The sequence below is a fragment of the Callorhinchus milii genome, unplaced genomic scaffold, assembly GCF_018977255.1.
Source record: "Callorhinchus milii isolate IMCB2004 unplaced genomic scaffold, IMCB_Cmil_1.0 Scaffold3, whole genome shotgun sequence".
Taxonomy (NCBI): domain Eukaryota; kingdom Metazoa; phylum Chordata; class Chondrichthyes; order Chimaeriformes; family Callorhinchidae; genus Callorhinchus; species Callorhinchus milii.
Genome location: NW_024704744.1, coordinates 9,844,061 through 9,870,234, shown reverse-complemented (window position 1 = coordinate 9,870,234; position 26,174 = coordinate 9,844,061). Strand labels below are relative to the sequence as shown.

The 26,174-nt window shown below is 41.5% G+C and overlaps 1 protein-coding gene across 1 annotated transcript in view; it reads right to left on the bottom strand.

Annotated features, from left to right (window-relative positions):
* The window catches only part of LOC103179026 (CUB and sushi domain-containing protein 1), a 1,038,598-nt gene that overhangs the window by 38,571 nt on the left and 973,853 nt on the right, over window positions 1–26,174 (bottom strand). The window contains exons 55-56 of the mRNA XM_042332909.1: window positions 24,916–25,104; window positions 5,140–5,313 (exon numbers count right to left, since the gene is read on the bottom strand). Of these exons, the coding sequence (XP_042188843.1) occupies window positions 5,140–5,313; window positions 24,916–25,104 (363 nt within the window). The remainder of the gene's footprint in view (window positions 1–5,139; window positions 5,314–24,915; window positions 25,105–26,174) is intronic.

Sequence of the window (26,174 nt, the reverse complement as noted above, 5' to 3'; positions counted from 1 at the left end):
ATGGAGTAAGGAAACTTACCCAACATTTCACCCTGCCGGGAATTGAACCCAGGTCTCTCACTTGCGAGGCTAGTGCTCTAACCACTGAGCTACGGGACTCCACAAAACTTGCATTTATGTAACAACCTTCACACAGTATAGTGTCTCAGACTGCTGCACAGTGGCAGGTTTGGAGGCCAAGCAGGACAGAAAGGGAAGAAGACCACAGATGCAGTTGAAGAGGTAGGTCATAAAGATTTAGGGTAGGGTGCAATTCCTCTTGCTAATAAGTGTAGTGACATTGACAATGTGCAGTCACAACGATAGAAATTCCAGTGGACAAATGTTGAAAGAGTACATTCCAACTTTTGTGTTTACGGGTTTCTGTGAGCTGAAATACGTGTTACATTTTTCCTCCAAAATCAATTATTTTGGAATTATATTATTGACAGAAAAATGCCCAGAATTTAGAGCCAATAATGGGTGTAAAATGTGGGATTCCTTCATGACAACATCATAAAGATTAGAACTTTCCCCAAAGCGTAATGTTTGGTCAGAGGTCTTGCATATTATAATAATTCTTGCATTTGATATAGCGCCTAATCACTTCATTGAGATGACTCAAAGAGCTTCCCAGAATATAATTGTAAAGTGGATTGATTGTTTATTTTGTGGGCAAAATGAGGCAGCTAATTGCGCACAGCAGTGTCCCACAAAAAAGTCATGGATTGAGTGACCACATTTATTTTTAGAAGGATTATTACCCTCAGACAGCAATCTACCAATCGACTAACAATGTGGATGCTACTTACTGCAAGGTAAACAGAGGCGTGGAGTAAGGAAACTTGCCTAAGGTTTTGCCCCGCCCGGGAATCGAACCCGGATCTTCTTGTTTGCGAGACGAGCTTGCTAACTACTATACTATGGGATTTTGTTTGCGGGTAAACACATTAATTACAGAACAGACATATGCTGAATGGATATCTTGTACCTCGTACTATACGCTACGAGAATATTGGTAGTGATGTAGCTTTAATTACTGGAAGGAGAATGACTTCCATTTAAAATTGCTAAACTTTACATCCAATGTTTTTCTAATCTTATGCCAATTTTATAACTCTGTCATATATAATAGAGCAATACTCAAGTGAAGGTGCTGACCCTTGAGTATTGTTCTTTATATTTATATTTTACTTTTGGACAGCCCAAGGTTCTCGTTTTTGTTCTCTGTAGTTGTAGCATAAATTATAAAACAGCCATGCAAGTTGATGAAGATGGTGTGCTCTCCAATCAAGGGCAAATCTTTGGAATAGTTTTATCATTTTCATCCCTACAAACTAACACTGAAAGAACTGTAGTGGAGATCTGGAGATTGTCTGAGTATTTGGCAACATTGCTCAATTTTGTCTCTGTTGTCTCAATAGCCCCAGGAATGGATAGTGTGTACCTGGTATAGATACAGCGATCCATTTAGTGCTAACAGGAGCATGTGATAGCATTTAACTATTGAAGTCTTCCCCTTGCCTAGACCAAGTAAGGTCTATTATTTTGTGAACCAATGGATCACAATACAGTCCTATTAGTAGAAGATCCTAATACTAACGAATCAATCCATTCTTCAAATTAAAACTATTTTCTCAGTTAGACCGCAGATTTGCATTTGGATTTCTTTCAGAGTGTACACAGAGACAGACGATTGAAACATTATGACTGACAAAATAACAAGTTGCATAAAAAGTTTACTTCCTCAAGGTTTCTATGCCCTTTCTGCAATTAATGTGTTTACACGTGTCAAGTTGTGCCTGTAGACTCCCTGCACCATGCTAGTCTTAAGCGATTGCTGTTTTCAACAACCTCCAAACCAGAGACCATTACAAATTGGAAAGATTTCTCCATTGCCACCGACTGCAGCCAACAGTTGCTAATTGTCTGAACAGATGTCCAAAGGCTCTACCAGTTGTTCAGAACAGCTAGGAACAGAACATCTTGCTGGGTGATCGGTGAGAGAGACTCTGGTTTCAGACATCCTCCTGAATCACTGACAGAATGCTTTGTAAGGATTTTCCTGGTAATTACATCAGTCAACAAGACAACATGCTGACCAATAGATTCCCCTGTTGTTTTTCTAAATTGCTGCGCGAGTGGTGATTTCAACTTCCCACCAGCACTCATTAATTCAAATTATTATCTGCATCATTCAGCCACAATCCCAGATGGATATTTTTGGCTATCTGATCAATTTCCTCCAGTATTGTTTCAATTATCTTTCTTTTTGTGGGGCACTTTATCCAATCTTTTTCAACTAACTGGAAGAGTGGACTGTTTTTCAGTGAAAAAATCCAATAACTACATGTAAGGAGACCTCTGTTGCACTGAATTGCCATGATCCTAAATGCAATGTATGGAGTTATCTGTATGCTTAGCCACTTCTCAGTCTTTTCTTTATAAATACTGTATTACGTTGAGCCAGCATGGAGAAGACACTTAGAGTTGAACTTCTCTTGAGACACTAAAATCAAGAATATGTTCAGCGTTATTGGGCAATTCAGCGGAATTTATTTCTCCCTCAATACAAAATTACCTAAAAAGATACACAGTTACTGCACTCTTCAGCAAATTCTGTGAAATCCTGTGAAGTGCTTTGAGAATCAGGTTTTTTCAGATGCATAAGGCACAATATAAAATGCAGGATTGTTTTTTATATACATGACTAGATCACATGGGGAAATTTGCGGTAAAGAAAACTCTTTGGTCCATTTTGATCTCATCCTTTCTGGATATCCAGCCAACGTGTGGTCACGCAAACAAAAGCACAACCACACGTTGTAGTCTAGAACTTTAAAGTTCTCGTGAATTATTTTGTTAATGCACAAACAACTAAACATAAAGTAATTGATAAGATTGAGTAATAATGGAGACATAAGTCGAATAGTCCCGATGTAGGGATTGAACCCACAAGGTTTTGACTCAGAGGCGAGAATGCAATCACTGAGGCAGGCTGACGCATCATTCAGAAGGAGAAGAATTTCACATCACCAATTTGATTGAGCTTCTAATAGAGATTCCAGAGTTTAAAGAATAGCAAAGCTCGGTTTGCCAATTTTGCCCCTTCTCTGCTGACAACACTGTCTCTTACTGGGGAACAGGTACCAGCCAACAGCTACGTGCCCTAGCAACATTCTTCATGTTTAAGCATCAGCCTATTTAACTGTGGATGGCACAATGGCTAAGCCAGATCAATGCCAGACATTCACCCATACTGCAATTGCCAGAATCGGTTCACTGTCTGAAAATTAGAAATGGGAGTCAAGCCTTTTTGTCTCCATCCTCAACAAGCTAGCACTAAGGCCAGTTGTACCAACTAAACTTGTTGAGTTCTTCTCCCTCAGCGCACAGCAGAAATTAAACCTGTGATCTTCCCATCTGTATGGCTCAGTGTTACACCAGACAAACACTCACACTTCTGTCTCACCACTCTAGAATCATATCAGTACTTCAGTATTTATGGCACCGAAATGTCTTACCTCTGCCGACTCAAAGTTACAAATTTCCACTGGTGTAGTCAGTGTGAGATTGCTGCTTTCCACGCTAAAATATTAAGGGAGCCAAAAGCAATGGGGTGAAAAGTGCAATGGTTCCTATCAGATTTAACATGTCACTGTATCTGTATGAAACATCAAATTTATCACCACAATGTAGAGGGTGCATCACCCAGTCTATATAACAGGGTTACTTCCACGTGATTTATATGATTGGGAGCCGAAGGGGTTAGGGAAGCCAAAGGTAACATTTCACCCACAAATATACAGTTAATTCACTTTACAGCATATTCTGTGAAGCGCTTTGAGATGTCTAGAAGACGTGAAAAGCGCTATATCAAATGCAAGGAATATTATTATTATATATCATTATAACAGAAAACACTGTCATAGAGGTGGGTCTTAAGCCAGATCTTGAACAACAACAAACAACAAATTACATTTGTATAGCACCTTTCATGTTAGGAAGACATCCCAAGGTGTTGGACAGTCAGGGATCAGCACCCGAGCTGCTAGTTGGGATCAGGAGGGGTGGAAGGCGGGGAGGGTAAGGGTAGGAAGGGTGACTGAAGGCACGGTCGAAGAGGCGGGTCTTGAGACTGGTCTCAACACAAGGTGAGGAATGGAGAGAGTAGGAGGGACTCCGAGATAAAATGCAACAACAACAACTTGCACTTATATAGCGCCCTCGACGTAGGGTGGCGTCTCAGTGCGCTACAGTGTGGAGCTTATCTTTGAGCCAGTGGGGGTAGGTGGCTATAAGCATGATTGAAGAGGAAGGTTGCGACTTGAAAAAGGGGAGAGAGGGGGCAGGGCGGAGCGATTGAGGGGGAATGTTCCAGAGCTTTGGGGCGTAGTGGCTGAAAGAGTGGTCTCCGATGGTGGGGTGGAGAATGCGAAGGACGAGAAGGAGGCCGGTGCCAGTCGAGCGGAGGATTGGATATTGAGAAAGTCAAAGAGGTAGGAAGGTGCCAGGGAGTGAATGGATTTGAACACGAGTGTGAGGATCTTGAAGTCAATCTGTTCAGTGGAGCCTGGCCAGAACTGGTGAGATGTGGGTGAGGAGTTTGGTCTGGGTCAGTATGTGGGGGCAGAGTTCTGAATGAGCTGGATCTTTTGAATGGTGGAACTGGGGAAACCAGCGAGGGGTGCATTTGAGTAATCCAAGCAGATGGTGACAAATGCATGCACGAGGGTTTCAGCTGCATTTGTGGTGAGGTACAGTCGGAGGCGGGCAATGTGGTGGAGGTGGAAGAAGGTGGTCCTGGTCAGGGACCGGATGTGGGGAAGGAAGGACAGCTGGGGGTTGAACCGGACGGTTGGTTGTGCACTGATTCGGTGAGTCTGAGAGAAAGCCCAGGGGAGGTTGAGTTTAGATCCGCAGGAGTGAAGATGTTGACGGGAGCCAAGGAGTATGGCTTCCGTCTTGTCCTTATTCAGCTGCAGGAAACTTACACTCATCCAGGCCCTGATGTCTGCCAGACAAACTGATAGAACATCTGCGGAACTGGAGTTGGTACTGGAGAAAGCAAAGTAGATTTGTGTGTCATCCGCAAACATGTGGAAGTTTACCCCGTATCTACGGATGGCATTCCCCAGAGGGAGCATATAGATAAAATACCTGAACAATGAGGGAGAGAACCACTCCAGCTGCTGTCCTCTTGGCAAACACGAGTCTTATTCCCAATCAGAGTGCGTCCTCCATTACACAAGTATCGAACAATTGAACCGAAGGTAAACTTGTCTCCAGACAGCAATCCATTGATAGGAACTCCTGGGTGACCACACGAAATAGCTGGAATGAAAGAGAAAGGTGTTTGGTTCATTATCAATCAAATACAGCAGGATAAAGGTACAACCTTTATTATACCCATTGGACTGATATGTACAAACTATCACAGATGATAGATCGTTGTGCCAAAATACATTCTACTTATCCCAACAAAGGAAGTATCCCAAAACCACCTATTTTCTCTGCTTTATTTTGCTCAGCCTGCAGCCACTAGGCAAAAGCACATCTCAAAATGTACCTGATTGAAAGCACTTTAATAATAATAATAATCCTTGCATTTGATATAGCGTCTCATCACATTGTTGAGGCATCTCAAAACGCTTCACCGGATATACTATATAGTGGATTGACTATATTTTGGGGGCAAAATGAGGCAGCCAGTTGCACACAACAATGTCCAACAAACAGCTATGGAGTCAGTGGCCAATTTTATTTTGTGGGACTGTTGGCCAGGACCAGTGACTGTTACATGATCCTACTGCTATACTACCAGAAGAGGCATGATTTGGCTTTGCCCTTCTCAGATCCCATCCTCAGGTCGGTAACATCCAGCATTGTCAAGCAGTTTGAGACATCCTCCTGATGTGAAAGCCACTATATAAATGTGAATTGTAAATAGTGACTTAATTCTCGTCTATGTGTAGTGGTACCAATGAAGCTCAGCTCCTTCTGTAGAGCTGTGATAGTAGATCTTTTACAACTCAATACATGAATTCTGCAGATGACTATTTTAAGAAATAGTAGCAGCCTGGCTCAGTAGGTAGCACTCTTGGATCTGAATCAGAAGGTTTGGGTACAAACTTCAAATCAGGACTTTTAAACTTATATAGTCTAATAATAATAATAAGTCTACGTCTAGGCTGATAATCCGATGCAGTTCTGGAGGTGTCCTGCATTTTTAGACACGCTATCCTTCGGATGAGATGCACTTTGCTATATCTTGACAATATGATGAGGCGCTATATAAAATGCAAGGATTATTAAACATATTGCGTATTGTTCCTATGTACAAAATAAATCAGTTCCCCATTGGCTCAGCCCTTAGCACAGTGACTGTTATGCAGCCCTGCTGCTGTACTACCAGAAAACATGATTTGGCTTTCACAATTTGCATACGTTCAGCTGTGTAGGAGGCAGAAACATATTTTAATATCTTTGTGAGAACAAGTGAATTTAGTCACAAATGTCATAATAACAATGTGCTACAAAAATTGTTATCTATTACAAAGTAGATGAAGTGATCACCATCAGGCAAGGCAAGATTGATGACAAAAGCAAGTGGAAAATGTGTTTCCGTTCCGGATGGGAACGTTTTCAATCTGATTTGAGACAGAATATAATGAGTTTGGTATACTGTTTTGCTGAATTGTTTGAGATGTAGGATATTTCTTTGTCAGTAAGCAGCCGTGGAATGCCGTCTCTTCGGTGTTGTCTAAACTTTTCTGACAATGGTTTTTGCCGCACATTCTCTCACAAGGAAGACATCCACTGCTGTCCTGACACTGCCTTGAATTCAAAGCTGGAAATGGTGTTTCCAGCTGAAATTGTAATAATACTCCTTGCATTCAATATAATACATTATCAATATACCAAATATATACAGATATTTATATATAATTGATGTAACATAATACGATATAGCACCTTATCATATCGTTGAGATGTCTCAAAGCACTTAACAGGCTATACTGGAAAGGGTTTGACTGTATTATTTTGTGGTGAAATGCAGCAGTTAATTACACACAGCAATGTCCACAAACAGTTTTTGGCCGGGACACCAGGAGAAATTCATTTCTCTTGTTGAATAATGCGATGAGATCTTTAACGTTCACCTAGGCAGACAGGACCTCAGTTTAACGTCTCATCTGAAGGACAATACCTCTGACAATGCTACACCCACCCCCAGCACTCCAATGCCTTGAACCCACAACTTTCTGACTCACGGGAGAAAGTGTTAGTACTGTGCCAGGCGGATATACAACGGAAACAGATTCTCAGCACCACTACATGAAATGAAATGCATATTATTCCACTCACCTATACAAAGCCTACTAAAAGTTATCTTTCCTCCGGCTTATCTTCAGCCCAAAGACCCACTGAATATTACCCAAATTCTGCACATTTCACCTCTCCCTGACTGCTGTGGTTCTAGTCACAACAGTGACATTTCACACATGTTCAGGTCATGCCCCAAAGCGAACCCTGTACACAATACGTGGGTTATGAAAAACATAAACGGCCTCCCAATTCCCTGCTGACCCAGGCCCATGTCTGATGGAAGAAGCCAGCGGAGAGCGAAGAGCTCCTGATACACATAGATAAGCACAACTTTCATTCCCAGGGAGCTGCAATCCCCTCCCACTCCCTGCAATATGGGAAAGTACAACTAGTTCCACCTCCCCTCCTTAAAAAAAATGTGGCTACACCATCTATGGGATATACTGGAATTAGATCGATGTAATGTAAGACATCCACTTTGAAAAGTGGGAAATATCAAGTTGTTCGAGCACCTGTTTGACTCTTCACTTTAGACATTGTTAGACTTTACCACCCTGAGCACAAGGAGCACCACATGAGAGAGAGAAAAAAAATTAATAACACCATCTTGACTAAGGTCGAACAAGGACAGTGATCCTAAATCCTGGGGCTGCTAGTCAGGTCAGGGTTTTTTTTTATCTCCAGTCCAATTACTACGCATTTCTTCCAGTGTCAGCAAAGCCATAGCAGTAAACTCACTTAGTGCGTCAATATACTTTCATACAAACACCACGCCATGAAATAGTATAATGACTTGTCAAAATATCTGCCTGCAAATAACCTTTTGACAATCTAATAAATCAAAGTACAGTATCTGGTTTTCAATAAGGCTTTTAATTGGCAGCATTTTGCACAAAATCTTTTTTTAATGGCCCACCCAAGCTTTTTTTTTGCAAACATGTTTTATTCAGCTTTTGTTTAAGGATTAAAAATATGTTAACACCAATGCCAGATATTTGCCCTGGTTTTGCTTTGTTACATTTTCATTAACTGGTGAACAGAGGAATTTTGGATCCCAGCTGATTTTAGCTGTGAGAGGGCTGATGTTGGTCAGTGAGTCGTCAACAACAACTTGCATTCATGTAACAGCTTCACATAGGATAAGGTCTCGGAATGCTTCACAGTGGCAAGCAAGGCAGTAACTAGAGGGCATTCATTTAAGATAATCCGCAAGGATTAAATTTCTATAGTTTCACCCACAAGATACAGTCAAGTCACTTTACAGCACATTCTGTGAAGCGCTTTGAGATGTCTTGACGATGTGATAAGGCGTTATATTAAATGTAAGGATTATTATTAGTAGTAGTATTATTATGGTTCCACAGAATAGTAGTTTCCATTAAAAGATGCTCAATATAATGAGACTTTATTACAGAGATCAGTCTTCCAATATCATATGTTAAACAATCATAACTGAATGTTGTGTGGACGGATCTTCTTTGTTTCCACATGTTTCTGCAAAATAGGAACAAACAGTTTTTCTGCTCTTCATAATAGTTATAACGCCTTATCACATCTTTGAGATATTTCAAAGTGGTTCACAGAATATATTATAAAGTGAATTGACTGTATATTTTGTGGGCAAAACAATTGGCACAGTAGTGTCCCACAAACAGTGATTATGCAGGAACTCATGCTATGGTAATCAGGCTCACAACACAGGTTTGGAGGCAGGTAACATCAAACCAAAACAGGAAATCTACAGAAGGTCAACAAGCAGCCAACAGATAAAAGCAAAACAATGTTTTGAGTGTTGCTTGTTACTGAACTGAACCAGCGACTAGAAGAGATGTTATATGAAACGGAAGACTGAATGTATGAGAGACAACTTTCCAGAGCAGCATGCTGAGGAACCAACTAGGGGACAGGCCATCCAAGACCTTGTTTTGTGTAACGAAACAGGGCTAGTTGGCAGTGTAGGTATAAAGAATCCTCTAGGGCAGAGTAATCACAATATGATTGAATTCTGCATTAAATTAGAGAGGGATATAGTTAAATCTGAGGCAAGTATTCTGAACGTAAATAGGGCTAATTTTGTTGGTATGAGGAAAGATTTAGGTAAAATAGACTGGAGAATAAGATTAAGAGGTAAAAATGTAGACCAACAGTGGCAAATATTTAAGGATGTAGTGCAAAATTCTCAGCGGTCACATATTCCCTTGCGGAAAGCAATTCATCCATGGCTAATTAGAGCAGTTAGGGAAAGCATCAAATTAAAAGAAAAAGCTTAAAAAACTGCCAAGAAAAACAGCAAATCTGAAGATTGGGAGAGTTTTAGAAACCAGCAAAAAAAAACTAAAAAACTAATTAAGAGCGAGAAAAAGGAGTATGAGAGTAAGTTAGCTAGGAACATTAAGTCAGATTGTAAAAGTTTTTACAAATATATTAAGAGGAATAGACTAGTGAGGGTAAATGTAGGTCCACTTCAGTCAGAGACGGGAGAAGTTGTAATGTGGAAAAAGGATATGGCAGAGTCCCTAAATGGGTACTTTGCATCTGTCTTCACCCTAGAAGACACAACAAGTCTGCCCACAATAGAGATGCACCAAGGGGATAAGGACAGGGAGCAACTTAGGGAAATTTTCATTAGTAGAGAATTGGTGCTAGGGAAACTGTTAGCACTAAAAAGTGACAAATCCCCTGGTCCGGATGGCTTGCATCCCAGGGTTTTAAAAGAGGTAGCTTATGAGATAGTGGAGGCCTTATGTCTGATCTGCCAAAATTCCTTGGATTCTGGAACAGTCCCCATGGATTGGAAGATCACAAATGTCACACCACTGTTTAAAAAAGGTGGAAAGGAAAAGATAGGGAACTGTAGGCCAGTTTGTCTCACATCAGTGATAGGAAAAATTTAGAATCATTGATTAAGGATGTGGCAGTGGGTTATTTAGGGGAGCACAATATAATTAGGCCAAGTCAACATGTCTTTACAAAAGGGAAGTCATGCTGACAAATCTCATAGAGTTTTTTGAGGATATTTCCAGTAAACTAGATAAGGGTGAATCAGTGGATGTGGTCTATTTGGACTTCCAGAAGGCATTCGATAAGGTGCCGCCTAAAAGCTTAGTCCAAAAGATAAGGGAATTGGGGGGAGCATATTAACGTGGATTGGGGAATGGTTAACCCGTAGGAAACAAAGAATAGGGATAAACGGATCCTTTTCAGATTGGCAGGATGTGACTAGTGGAGTGCCACAAGGATCAGTCCTTGGACCTCAGCTATTTACCATCTGATCTAGATGAGGACATCGAAGCTAATATATCTAAATTCACGGATGACACAAAACTAGGATGAAGTGTCAACACAGAGGACGACATTAAAAAAATGCAGCGAGACATAGATAGGTTAGCTGATTGGGCAGGTAGGTGGCAGATGAAGTATAATGTAGGGAAGTGCGAAGTCATCCACCTAGGTAGAAAAAACAGTAGAGCGGGTTATTTTTTAGAAGGGGAGAAATTGGAATGTGTTCGCGTTCAGAGGGACTTGGGTGTCCTTGTACACCAATCACAGAAAGTTAATATGCAGGTGCAGCAAGAATTAGGAAGGCGAACGGTATGTTAGCATTTATTATGAAAGGATTAGAGTATAAGAGTAGAAAAGTCTTGCTGCAACTGTATAGGGCCCTGGTGAGACCACACCTGGAATACTGTATCCAGTTTTGGTCTCCTCATTTAAGGAAGGATGTACTTGCCTTGGAGGAGGTGCAGCTTAGGTTTACCAGGGATGAAGGGGATGCGTAATGAGGATAGGCTGACCAATTTGGGCCTATATTCTCTAGAATATAGAAGAATTAGAGGGGATCTTATATAAACCTACAAGATCATTAAAGGGCATGATAGAATAGATAGTGGAAGATTGTTTCCTCTGGTTGGAGAAACTAAAACCAGGGGTCACAACCTTAAAATCAGAGGCAGCCCTTTCACACTGAGTTGAGGAAGAACTTCTTCACTCAAAGGGTGGTGAATGTATGGAACTCACTACCCCAAAGGGCTGTTGACGCTCAGTCCTTGAACATATTCAAGATAGATTTCTTATTGCAAAAGGGATTAAGGGATATGGGGATAAGGCAGGGTCAGGTTATTAGCTGGAGTTAGATTAGAAGATCAACCATGATTGAATGACGGGGCCGGCTCGAAGGGCCGAATGGCCTACTCCTGCTCCTACATGTTATGTTATGTTAAGATGGTGAGAAGATAATAACAGACACCAAAACTCACAGAATGGAGTTTAAATAAGCAAGGCAGGTGATGGGCCATCAGCAAACTGTCATCAATCTCAGCTTAATCTGACTCTGAATTCATACCGCTGCAGCAAACCAAAATCACTTCAAAAAAGTGGACGGACCATTCAGCACAGAAATGAGGATTTGTAATCCTCCCTGTAAAACAGCACTCGCCAGGGGCTCCACTATCCACTGCTCAATCCTGTCTAATTTGTAGTGTTATTAGAGATCCTGGAGTGCGCACTTTAACAACATTTAAAAGCATAAGGTCCAATAATCAGATTTCTATTCAAGCTGGTGCATCGATTGCTGGAACCACCTCCTGAGCCCAAAATCGAATGACTGCTTTTTAAGCAGGATTTATGGTGCATTTTCAACGTGGTTTTGAAGAAAAAAAACAGTGTTGTATCAAAACTGACTGAGACGTATAAATTGGGCATGACTTTTTTGAAGAAATCTGTAAATTCAAAACTGCTTAAACCTAATTTGAAAGTACCCAACAGGTTAGCACTTGAAATCTAGCCTTACATTGGAGCAGGTTTAGTGTATTTGTGCACTACAAAGAGGAACATTTCACAGGAAATGAGGCAACAACAACAACAAATTACATTTGTATAGAGCCTCTCACGTCGGGAGGATGTCTCAAGGCCCTGGATAGTCAGGGATTTGGACCCGAGCAGGATGGGGGGAAGGCAGGAGTAGGAGGGTGGCCGAAGCCTCTGTATTTATAGCATTCTTCATGTAGGATAATATCTTGGAGTGCTTCATGATGTGGGGGTTGGATACTGAGCAAGGGAGAAGGAGGAGGTGACCATGGGTATGGTCAAAGAGCTAGCATTTAATAATAATAATCCTTGCATTTGATATAGTGCCTTATCATGTCTTCGAGATGTCCTCAAGTGCTTCACAAAATACACTGTACTGTATATTTAGTGGATGAACTGGGAATTAAATTGAGAGAGGTGTGAGGTGGAAGGAGCTCCAGAGGTTAGGGACATTGTGACATTGTGAAGGCTCACCCAAAGATGGTGGGATGGAGGGGGCGAGCAGAAGGGGTAGGAGAAAATCAGTGAGATAGGGAGATGCGAGGGAGGGCGAGAATTGAAGGAGAAAAAGAATAAATAAGGCAATCTATTTGTGTTATGGTAAAATGAATTTACGTCATGGAATCCGGCAAATGCGTTTCTGCCTCAATGGAAATAGAATCAAATTTGGCCCAAGGATGTGAGATTTCATTAAGTGAGTTATAAAATAATAATAGGAGTTCACATAGACAACTAGGTTAAAAGCTGTCGGGAAAGAATGCTTTTCAAATCTATTTTGGCTTTGTGTCAGTGTAAGGGTGAATTAGACAGAATTGCATTTAATATTATGTTTATCACATTGATACATCACAAAGTGATGTTACCCCTGTCAAGTGTAATATCTGCATTTGTAGGCAAACATAACAATCAATTTTGAATACAGCAATGGCCAGCCATAAGCCAGGAAGTGACTGACCAATTTTATTTGGGGGATCATTGGCCAGGACCCAAAAAGAATATCCTCTGCTTTTTTGAATAGCGCCATGGAATCTTTAAGGTCTGCAGGCGCGAACAGGAAGACTGGACTTCTGTTTAACTTTTCATCCGAAGAATGACACCTCCAACAATGTAGTACTCTCCCAGCACAGTAATGGAGTGTCAGGTTAGGCTACATGAGTTTTGTGTCCTAAAAACTTTCTGACTCATGGGCGAGCGAGCTACCAACTGAGCTAGGTTGACCCTTTATAGTTAATAGAGGAGTCACAATTTACAATAAACAGACAAGTGTTAAGTTAAGGTGACGCTTGGCAGCCAAAACAAATCCTCTGCCTCTCAACTTTTCAAAAAGCTGTAAGATCTTAAAATGGCTAAAAATGAAATGTATTAATCCATATGTATGTGTAAAAAAAGGACATTTTATTGATTAGCAAGTGACATCTGAATGACTAATTAGAGAAGTGCCCTCACAGTAATAAACTAACTTAGAATTGAATTCTTCACTGCGATTATCATTGCGTTATACGGTCAAATGCGAGTCCGTATTAAAATGATAGCTAAGTAATATGCATAAAGTGACAATCGCAAACACAATGAATTCATGCAGGGAAAAATATAAGTGGAAAATAAATTAATGCTGTAATTGAAATTCAACATTGCTGGTCTGCTAAAGCGACCGCAAATTGAAAATCCGTCAGTGTTATGAAAGTGGCAGAGGTGACGTTGAAGTTTCAGCCTTTGCTGGACTACTCTCACTTATATTAGAAATTCAACAAGGTCAAATGGATTTTGCCCTCCAATATATGGGAACTCGAATTTAAAGTTGCTAAATTATCAATGGCTCATTTCTAACATCCATTTCAGGTACTTGATTAAATATTGAAAATCTCAATGTCATTTCTATATCTGGGGCTATCTATTTTAAGGGGGCATTCTGAGGGTTCAGATTTTCCTATTTTTTGTAATTGAATTCCCCTTCCCGCCCCCCTTTCTTCCCACATTTGGTGTGGCAAGTAGTGCACAGTGTATTTCCTGTCTGCCTCCATTGTCCAATGTACTCAGTTGCCAGTAAGTATGGGAACCACCCACATATACTCTCTCCTATGAACATCAGATGGGTCACACTGCAGCCTTCTCTTAGTATTTTGCTGCTCAATGCAGCTTCAATGAGGAAATCTGGATTCAGTCTCCTGCATCTCTTTCTCAACACACCTCCCCCACCCCTCAACTCTCAATTGCATCCCTTACATTCCTTCCCCCTCATAATACATCAAGCCAGACAGCAGTGCCCAGTAGCTACGTCAGGAGTTAACCCATAATGGAAATGAAACATATACATGAAAGAAAATGGATTAAACGATTTCTTGAAGATTTGTAGTTAATATGTTCATATGGGAAATTGCATCGATTAATATTGTTACAATGAGGGAAAGATTAGTAAAACACGAAATTCAAGAGGGAATGGACAGGTATATAAAGTATAGAGGCTTGAAGATGTATGGGAATAAGGCAGGGCAATGGGACTGAATGAACACATTGCTCTGACAAACTCAATGGCCATCTGCGCTGTCAATTTCTACGTTTCTGTAATGAGACAGTTCCAATATCGTGGCTATTTAATATTGTTGAGATATGTTTCGATTAAGCATCTTTGTTGAGGAGCTTTAGCTGTGCATCGGCTTGGTGGTATTCTCATCTCTGGGTCAGACATTGCTGGTTTAATATCTATAATGGAACTCCAAGCTTGAATTCACCTCTCAAGGTTGTTTTCAGAATATATTTTCGGAATGGATCAGGTTCCTCATCTTTTTCTTGAACACAAGACTTTGTGGGCAAAACATGGTGAGCACATCACTGATAATTATATTACAAAGTGAAATGAGAAATTCTCCCAGTGATTACTGAAACTCATATAGCACTTAAGTTAAAATCCAACCCAGCGAGTGTCTTACAACAGCAGTAAAGCTGTCTGTAAATACGCTTTTAATAATTTGTTATATAAGAGGACAGCAAATCAAAAAGTCTCAAAAATGTTTTGGTTCAAAGAATACACTGCAAGCATCTCAAGGAACTTTGTTGTGAAGTGTTTCTTTACAATCAGATGACAATTATGATGTGAAAAACACAGGTTTCTTAACACATTTAATCAAAAGCATTCTGTTAAAAGTGTCGAGTGAGCTGGAAGAGGATCCTTCAGTTATCTAACATTTCTTACTTAACACAAGGATTGCCTTTAAACTGCAGCAATTTTATCCTATAGATTTTCAGTCATACCACAAACACAACCCATAGGTTTTTGTACCCACCTATAGACTCCTACGCTCTTACAATACCAAATTAAATTTGTTAAGCGCCTTTCACGTCGGGAGGACGTCCCAAGATGCTAAAATGTCAGGGATTAAGACCCAAGCGGGGTGGGGAGAGGGGCTGGGGGAGGGTGGAATTAAGGAGCGTGTAGGGCAGAGAGGGTAGGAGGGTGGCCGAAGGTACAGTCGAAAAAGAGGGTCATGAGACATGCCTTAAAGGAGGCAAGGGAGGGAGCGAAGTGAAGAGAATGTGGGATGGAGTTCCAGAGGGTGGGGGCAGAAAGGCTGAAGGCCCGACCGCTGATGGTGGGAGGGTGGGCAGGGCCATGGAGCAGGCCGGAGCCTGCTGAGCGAAGGGGTTAGCAGGTCGGAGAAGTTGGAGGGGCAAGTCCATGGAGGTGAGGACGAGAATTTGGAACTCGATCCTCTGAGGGATGGGGAGCCAGTGAAGTTGGGCGAGGGTGGCTGTGATGGGGTCTCGGAGTCTGGTCCAGGAGAGGACATGATCTGCAGCTTGTGGAGGGAAGAGTTGGGAAGGCTGACAAACAGGGCACTGGCATACTCGAGTCTGGTTGTAATGAAGGCACGTATGAAGATTTTCGGCAGCCTGAGAGGTGACGCAGTGGGGGAGTAGGGTAATGTTGCAGAGGTGGGGGAAGGCAGAGTGGGTCATGGCACGGATGTGGGGAAGAAAGGACAGTTAAGAGTAGAACAAGATGCCCAGGTACCTGACTGGCTTGGTGAGATTCAACTCCCAAGTGCCCATCAAAAATTAGATTTGGGCTCTCATCTGTTCAGCTTTCCCTCACCTCTGCAACATCAGTCACCTCTGCCGCTATCTCTTCTTCCAGGCTGGGGAGACCCTCATTCACACCTTCAGCACCTCTGTGCTTGACTAATATCCGTCTCGCCAACTCACTAACTCCTCCCTACAGAAGTGTGCATCCTTGGATGCTGATGAAGCCAGTGCCTGAGGTGTGGAGGCGCTAGCACAATCTTAACACAGATTACACACACATATTTCTATACTTGCCATATAGTCCTGCATTATTTTGCACATAGCACAAAAACTAAAGGAACAGAAGCAGAATGTACGTTTGCCCCAAGGTGCCTCTCGTGATGACCTTCTGCGAGAGATGTACAATAATTGAATAAGTGCCAATTATGTCAAATATCATGGACAGTTTGTCCTGTGAACTCCAGCCCACTGGGAACTGGATTGAGTCTATCCAAACTCATTTCATTAAAACACTTATCAGCTATCAGAGAGAGGAGTCTTTCAACACTATGTCCAGCTGGATACGAACCAAGTTAAACTAATTGACCCTCCCAGCATTTATAATTCATATTGCAGCTCTCATCTTCATGAGACATGAGAAGCGTTCCTTTATTGCTGATGCTTTTATCAATCAGTACTTGTATTTGGGTGAACAAATAATTAACGTGAGGTGAAATATTTAAATATATTGGATTCACTCTCCTTCGCTTCTTTGGGCAATAAAAATATAATTGTACTGATTCAATCATTATTTGTCCTAAACCTTAACAACAATAATTTATATATTTATAGTGATTTTAACAGAGAGAGGACATCTCAAACTGCTTCAGAAAACTGACTGGGAGCCCAAACTGTGAGGGATGCTGAAGAGGGAAGGGGAAAGGTGGCTGAAAGCACTGTTGAGGAGATACGTTTTAAGGTGGGTTTTGAAGGTGGAGAGGGAGGAGTTGAGGTAGAGGGAGGCAGAATAATAGGAGACTACTGATGTTGGGGTGGGGTGGAGCAGGCGGGGATGCTTCAGTGCTTAATGTTTGTTGAGCAGAAGGAACAACCAGGGCAATAGCGTCTCAGAAGGTCACAGAAGTTGGTGAGGTGAAGCTGTGGTAAGATTTGAAAGTGAGGACAAGAATCTTGAATTTGATCTGCTCGGGGATGGAGATCCAGTGTAGCCAAGTGAAGATGAAGGAGGTGGGCTCGTAGAGCCTGGTGTGAGAGACAGCACAGGCTACATAGTATGAGTTGGTCTGCAGCTTGCATAGGGAGGAGTTAGTGAGTTGGCTAGAAGGATGTTGGCGAGAGTAGTCAAGCCTGGAGGTGCTGAAGGTGTGAATGAGGGTCTCCCCAGCCAGGAAGAAGAGGTAGCGGCAGAGGTGACTGATGTTGCAGAGGTGAGGGAAAGCTGAACAGATGAGAGCCAAAACATAATTTTTAATGGACACTTGGGAATTGTACAAGACACTGAGGTTTCTCATCAGCTCCAAGAGATGGAGTGAGCATCTTACATATCAATGATGGCAGCACCTGAGAAGGCACTGATGGGAGTCAAGCAAGTGAGCCTTGGTCTTGTTGACATTGAAATCTAGAAAATGAGAGTTCATCCAGGACTTCTGATGGGCATATTGATCAGAACACAGTGATCCTGGAATCAAGAGTGGAAGCAGAGAGATAGCTGTGGTTGTACTGAACATGTAAAAATAAATAAAATCTTATCTCTGCTTTTCCTCTCAATTCCAGGTCACCAGATGATGTCACCAAGCATATAAATGGTGAAAATGAGAGGATCAAGGAAAGAGATTTGTCCACAAAATACAGTTCACTTTACAGTATAGTTTATGAAGCGCTTTGAGACGCCTCCGTGATGTAATAAAGTGCTATGTCGAATACAAAGATTATTAATATTATGCAAAGGCAGGAGTGTGTGTGGGTATGCTGGAAGACAGATTAGAGGAATATGTAGAAGGAGGGATAAGAGAGAAAGGAATAGCAATGGGAGATTAAGGAACAAAGTTGGGAGGTGTTGACTGATTCTAGCACCTTGGAGAGAAAGAGCAGATTGGAAATAGGGTAGTAGCTGGAGAGCATGGAAAAGTTCAATGGGGGATTCTTGAGGAGATGGGTGATGACGGTAGTTTTGAATGGGGGAGGCATCAAGCGAGTGGAGAGTGAGAGGTTTATGATGTTGGTTGGATCAGGGACTGAAGATCTGAAGAAAGAAGTTTGATTTGCCAGTTTAGTGTCGGTAGTTGCAATAAGAACTTTAAATTAAATTTTCAAGCAACAATAGACGAATTACCAGGAGAACAAATGTCAGAAAATCAAGCCAAAAATGCAACAGAGGAATTAACACTTTAAATGTAAATTCAATAAGTCAAATCCATTCCTTTAGAAGTCCTGGCACATATCACAAACTACCCCGAATTGCCAACAAACCAGAAATGGCTATTCCCTAGAAGGATAATTCTGGAACAGTGGACTTATCAAGCCTTAAAGTGACATAGTCATTCATTACAATTACAATCTAATTTACATTGATATAGAGAGTTTCATATCAGTAGAAAGTCTCAAAGTGTTTGACAATGCCCGTTGTGTCCTGGGCTGAGGGTGGGAGCTGAGAGGTTTGAAGAGGGGAAACGTGACAGAAAGCGTAGTCTAAGAGGTACAATTGGAGACAAACCTTGAAAGTGGATGGGGGGAGGGGAGGGAACACTGTTTTTCAGAATAGAAGTGTGTTTGGAAGAGCCGGGGTTCAAAAGGACACCATGTGTATCAATCCAAAGGGCCTCATTGAAATGTAAATGCTCACGATAGAAATTCCGAATGGAATTTGGGGGCTACCAAGTCCGCTAACAGCACTCACCTATAATAATAATAATCCTTGCATTTGATATAGCGCTTTTCATGTTGGGAGGATGTCCCAAAGCGCTTCACAGAATATACTGTAAAGTGAATTGACTGCATATTTGTGGGCGAACGCGGCAGCCAATTGTGCACAGCAATGTCCCACAAACAGTTGTGGATTGAAAATAACCAATTTATTATTGTTTTGTTTTTGGAGGGATTATTATTAGGCGTGTGGAGTAAGGAAACTTGCCCAAGGTTTCGCCCTGCCTGGAACTGAACTCAGGTGTCTCGCTTGCAAAGCGAGTGCTCTAACCACTGAGTTACAGGACTCCACTTAGCCGATCCATTGCAAACATCTCCCCACCCACGCTTATCTCCAGTGTGAATGTTCTGTACAGAGAATCCCTCTACCTCGAAGGCCATCGGACACAAACCTTCCTTTTTACCAATAGTGAAAACCTTTCGTAATCAACTTCATCGGAAAGGGGGTGGGTGGGTGGGTGCTGGGGGCGGGTGCAGAAAGAGTGGTAAAACATCATTGGAACAGTCAGATATGCCTCAGCCACAATAACTCACTCAGCAAGTCACCAGCTGTAGAACACGCCTTGCCCTGGGACACCATGTAACAATGCTGTTATCACCACAGTAACAGACTGAAGTTGACAGTAAGTAGAGGTGTTAGCATTTAATTGCAGACAGAAGTAATAATAAATGAAGGATTATGTCTTGGATCAGGGAACATCACCTTGGAGGGTTTGATACTAAATTAAGCACTGAAATGCACTGAATTATGAGGCTGTTGAGGGTGTGTGATTGTATCTGCGGTGGTGGTGGGGAGGGGAGGGAGGGTGGTGCGAGCAATCCATCCTCCCGACGTGAAAGGCGCTATGTAAATTTAGTTTTGTTGTTGTTGTGTGTAACAGCTAAAAATGATGAAGCAGGTGCTGAATGTGACACCTTGCTGATTTAATTAAGGCAGCAGTACAAAAGAATGCCACATCATTAAAACACGTCAGCAACAAAGGAGCGAAGTCAGTCCATTGTGAACAGAAGTATATTTGTGTTCACTATGCATTAATCAGTGCAGTGCTGATAGGAATCTAGACTTCTCTTTCAACACTCAGACACAGCTGATGATTACCTTGGGCACCTTTGCTTTTGTAAAAAGAAGGGCTACAAAGCAAGAGGATCAACGTCAAAATAATTTTGCTTCCTCTTGTCCATATTTTTTCAATGTTTTTTACACAACCACCTTGGAATGGTTGATCAAAACTCTGATCCCCTTTCTCTTCAACTTTTCATCTTGCTCACTGTGATACTGAGTCACTTCTGCTTAAATTATATTTTCCTCAGATATCAGGAGAAGGAAAATTAGAGGTACTTGGCTCTAGCCAGTACAAGCTGCAGGAGTTTTGCCTACACAAGTACGCAGTCACTTTAGATAAATTCCCGTGAAGCGCTTTGAGGTATCCTACCAACACGAAAGGTGCTGTACCAATTACATTTATACATGCCCAGGAGGACATCTCAACTACAAGGATACTTGTTATAATTGTGAATTAGAGATTCGAGAAAAAGATACACAAGAAAGTCCCTCCAGGGAAATAGTGCACAGTCTATTTGAGACACAGAGAAATGTCTATGGTTGGGTGGCAAACATGTGTGGAACTCCCAGTCTGGTTTGGATACTCTACGGTGATGGGATTCCAAATAGTTAATCAAAAATAATGAGAAAATGTTTCTATACAATAAAAATACAAAAATAGGAGGAGCAATTAGTTACTTACACATTTAGAGATTCAATCAATATAGATTCTAATTTTATTCCTGAAAATCCTTTGTTAACTTCTCGATTATGCTACTTATCTCCTTAGCATCAGCATCCAAGGCTGCACTCTCCACCTCTCAAAGTCAGTCAGGAACCTCGGTGTTCTGTTCAACCCTGAGCTGTCCTTTCTTCCCCAAATCCGCGCCACAACTGGCACCGCCTTCCATCACCTCCGGAACATCGCCAGACTATGGCACTACCTCACCCCTCACGCTGCTGAAACACTTTATCACCTCAAGGCTGGACTATGGGAACTCTCTCCTCGCCGGCCTTCCCGGCACCTCCCTCCACAAGCTGCAGGTCATTCAGAACTCTGCAGCTCTTGTACTGTCCCGCACCAGGCTTCGGGACCACATCACTCCCACCCTCGCTCGCCTCCACTGGCTCCCCATTCCCCAGAGGATCGAATTCAAGATCCTTATCGTCGCCTACAAGGCCATTCACGGCCTTGCTCCCTCCTACCTCTCCGACCTGCTATCCCCCTACCTACCTGCCAGTACCCTCCGTTCCTCTGGCTCCGGTCTGCTCCACATCCCCCGCCCCAACCGCCCTACCATCAGTGGCCGGGCCTTCAGCCTCTCAGCCCCCAGGCTCTGGAACTCTATCCCCCAGTGCCTTCACTACTTCCTCCCTTTCCTCCTTCAAGGCCGGTCTCAAGACCTTTCTCTTTGACCGTGCCTTCAGCTCCCCTCTCAACTCTTTACCCCCTCCTCGCCCCCTCCCTTCCCTCCCCTCACTCTCACCATTTCCCCCCTGCTCGGGTCCTGACCCAACTGTCAAGCGCTTGGGACGTCCTCCCGACGTGAAAGGCGCTCTATAAATGGAATCTTGTTGTTGTTGTATTTAATCCACCCACCACCCCTCAAAATAAAAACACAATTGTTGTGAGTTTCTTTATTTCCTGAATTCTTTGCAACATCTGATGCAGTCACAGCAGGGGTGCAGACCTGAAGAATGTATTTTGAAATCTTTAATTGACAACTGGGAGGTCCAGAACAAAAATTAATATTAAAAAAAATGTTTTCACAGAGAGACAGGTAAGAGTGTGGAAATCTCTGCCATAGTTGTTGGGAGGACAGCCATGTGCACATTCAAAACAAGACTCCATACGTGGATAAGAGAGAATAAAGTTGAGAGATATGGGGAAAAAGCTGGGATATGGGTCCTGGGATAGGATCTAGAAAAACTTTGAGATGTCTCGAAGCCATGATAAGGCGCTATATCAAATGCAATGATTATTATTATTATTAAGAAAGGCAATTGTATAAACACCAGCCAGACTGTCTAAACATGCTTCATTTTTGGTCAGTCGGGTTTCTAACGCATGAGGAAACACATCACTATGCCAATAAAGAATATCCAAACCAGGCTGAGAGCTCCACATATGCATGCCACCTGAAGGTGGAAATTTTCGCAGTTTGAACTGGAATGCACACTCTTTCCTTGAAACAAACACTTCCTGCTTACCTGATTCCCATGAGCACTGTCTGTCAAGCTTCCTACTGCCTGTCCATCAAGGACCACTCTACCCAGAACGGCTTTGGCTGGCAGGGTTAACAGAAGCTGAGTGGAAAGAATCTATTAAAACAAAGAATTGTCTATCCCTCCAAATCCGTCCGGTAAGCCAAACTGGTTGTTCTAACATCAACAGTGCCCGAGAGTATTGTGGCCCTGCCTGGCTCATCAACAGAATTACAAAACCACAACAGAGATTGATTTGATTCCAATATTCTGTTAATTTCCACAAGGGTTTTTAGAAGTCGACAGATTTGAAAAAGTAAGAAGTGCATTGGTTACTGAGTCACTGTGAGCATAACAATTCTTCGAGGTCTCAAATGATTTTTGCAACCTTCTGTAATACTTCGGTGTGACACTTAACTGCATTGGTGCAAACTGCTGCCGAACAATAATTTATTCATTTCTATGTATTGAGATGCCATCATCCTGCACTGTCTGTATCACTGATTTGTGACCTACATTACTTTCGTAGCTTCCCAAGGTCACTGCATTCTGTTCTGCTGAAGGTTGCGGCATACCAATGAAAGATGCTCACTCACAACAACCAAATGAGGACATTTTGAAAAAAGTATGATTTATTTTGATGTATTTCACTGCAGTCCGGATTCAGTGCTTCACACTGTTTTGGAGGCGATACCGAGGAGTTTGTTTATAGGCAACATCTCTCAGTTTGGTTGCTTTATTTTCTGAAAACCCTTCGTAAAGCAATGATCTCATGGGGCTCACTTTATACCACACTGCTGCCATAGTCAATGGTTATTTATGGATTTGAGGATCACAATTTAATCATTAAAGCTGCTTCTGTCAGATGTGATCCATGACCCCTATTTATCCAAGAATGCGGCTTTGTTAGATGGTCCTTCGTGGATTCGTTAATAGCTCATACAAGCTTTGCCTCTCAAAGACTATCATTACTGTGCTATATTTTCTGTATGATGAGCAAGTGTCTGTGCAACATGAAGTGTTACCTTGTTTAAATGCTCAGCATTTAAGCATTGATTCATGACTGAGATCAATAACGAGAAACCATCGTGAATAGAACCAGGATTGTTAAAGAGCTTCCTACCAGAAGCTCAAAATTCAAACTAGTCTCAGTTTGCAATTTGTTTTTACCTTAAAACATAAAATCGCACAGATTTACGGAAAATTCCTAATTATTCTGCACATCATGGCCATTTTTGGTCAACAGGGAAGTGGTAAATTAGGAACTATAATAATAATAATACTTGCATTTCACATAGCCCCTTATCACATCGTTGAAACATCTCAAAGCGCTTCACCGGATATAATGTAAAGTGAATTGACTGTATATTTTGTAGGCAAAATGTGGTAGTCAATTATGTTCAGCAGTGACCCTCAAACAGAGGTAGATTGAGTGACCAAATTATTATTATTTTTGGGGGGAGGGATTATTACCCACGGAAAGCGATTCGCCAATTGACTAACAACTGGGTTCCTTCTAACTGCTAGGTAAACTACTAGGTAAACAGAGGTATGCGGAGTAAGGAAACTTGCCTAAGGTTTTGCCCCACCTGGAAATCAAACCCATGTCTTCTCTCTTGCAAAACAAGCGCTCTAACCAATACGCTATAGGACTCCCCTTTTATATTCATTATAATTATTCACAAGTAGGCAGCAGTTTCATGGGCTGTTTTTGTTATAAAACTGCTGTGTGGGATACACTGCACCAAGTACAGAAACAATAGGTCTCAGTTTATTTTTCTGTCTCAATAGTTTTTCTTTTTTAAAACAAAAGTAAAATGAGATGCTTGAACATAATGAAATAATGACTAAAGGGTAAGAGCTGCGATGTTGCCTAACAGATTCGATTATCACATTGAAATCTGTTATGAAATCCACAGGGGGTGGTTGGTGAGGGGGTGGGGGATGATAATGAGGTATATAATGTAAAAGTTATCATCAGTGATAATTATCACATCACAGATGGCACTTTTTTTCCCCTCCCCAGTCACAATTTTCACCTCCACGTCTGAGAAAAAGAATGACTTTTTTTTTTGCCCATTCAAGTCTTTTGCTATTTTCTATCCTTCCACTTATTCACTGCTCCTATTCCACATGTTAATAAAGCAACCAGTAAGTCTGCGCCCAGACCTATGCTAATACTGCCCTACATTTTCCCCACATCTTTGTCTGCGATACTGTTGAAAATCAAGCATTTGCATTGCCAGGAAAGCACATTACATCCTTACTTAGCAGAGCGCTTTGGAGCTCTATTTTCAGATGTTATTAGAAGCATAATGGCTTAAAAAATATATATATATACACAAAAGTCGTGATACCATTTATTTAAATAATAATTGCTTTAATTCTTCAAGGACAGTGAGTGTTCAGTGCTTAAAAAATCATTACTTCATTTCTTCATGACTAAATCAATTTAAATTTTTTCCGTATTAATATCTAAAAAAATCATAATTTCTTTAAGACTTTTGAAGGCATTGTTATAGTATCATGACTCTTTGGTCACGCTGTATATATGTCCTTTCAACGTTTAAATATGTCCGAGTGCAAATGCTGTACACTCAAGAGTTACTTACGTAAGCACTTTGGCAGAGATCGATCCCACAGCCCATTTGCTTGACAGGTGAGCACGGCTGAGCCGAGCAGGTAGAAGCTCCATTTACACTGATACACCACACTGCTTCCGAACTTGATGCTTTGCAAGTAACTCTGCTCACCTTCCCGAAAAGCATTTTCCACAAATCCAGGATCTGAACAATTCACAACTGCAATGAAATAGAACAGAAAGTTTCACAAAGCCATCCCAAACACAAGCATTACAAGAGCTACAAATTGGCATCATTCAGAATCACTTTACAACAACAATAACGAATTACATTTGAGATATAGTGTAGATTTGGGGTAAGGTTTGCAATGCTTTAAGCCTAGCGCTGTGTTACTTTATAACGACAAAAGAAGCCTCCAATCCCAGAAGTTCCTATCACAGACCTACATCACAGATGTCTTTCATTTTCTGTTGAAGCAAAGTAAGTATGATTCTAGTCAATAGAGCTGATGCCATGCTTCTAACCTACTTTATTTCTACTGAATATTTTTTCCAGGTTTGACCTGCTGAGGAGTAGAGAAATCTATATTCTTTCTGGCTTTGCAATTTTTTTTGCCAATTGGGCAGCTGAGGCCTGAAGCCTGGGGTTCAATTGGTAAATAAACAATTCCTGGGCCAGAGAGACAGCAGATGTTTCCACTCCTCAGCAGATTAAGCCTGAGAACAAATATTCTGCAGAGGAAAAAAAAGGTTAGAAACTTCTCAAGGGGCTACAATTTATGATTCTGTTATGGCTCTATGCGGCAGCATATTGAGGAATGAAATGATATAACGTATCCCGTTTTTTTCTGGAGTCATATTTAAGACTTAAGATCTGTCACTGTTTTAAAAGATGCTCCTTCGGAGTGTTTTTATTTTTTTGCATTTTATACTTTCTAACACATTTGCAAATCAATGAAATAAATCAGGAATATGAAAGGAAATCCACCAGCTCAGCCATTCTTAAATAGAACAGCGAGTGACTGACATGAAGTGATGTTCTGTTTGGTGTCACTGTTTGATCCGAGACATTACAACACATCGAACGTACTCCATTGTCTACGCTGATGTATTTTACATTAATGTGAATAACAATTTTGCAGTCGTAGGCGTAGAGCTGTTCGCAAACTATTCAATTCAAAGAATTACTCTCCTAATCCCGTCCTTGAGTCGAGAGCCTTATCCTCGTGTATTACTAATCAATGCAAAAATATTGCTTAAATCTTACATGTGCTCATCCCTAAATAATAC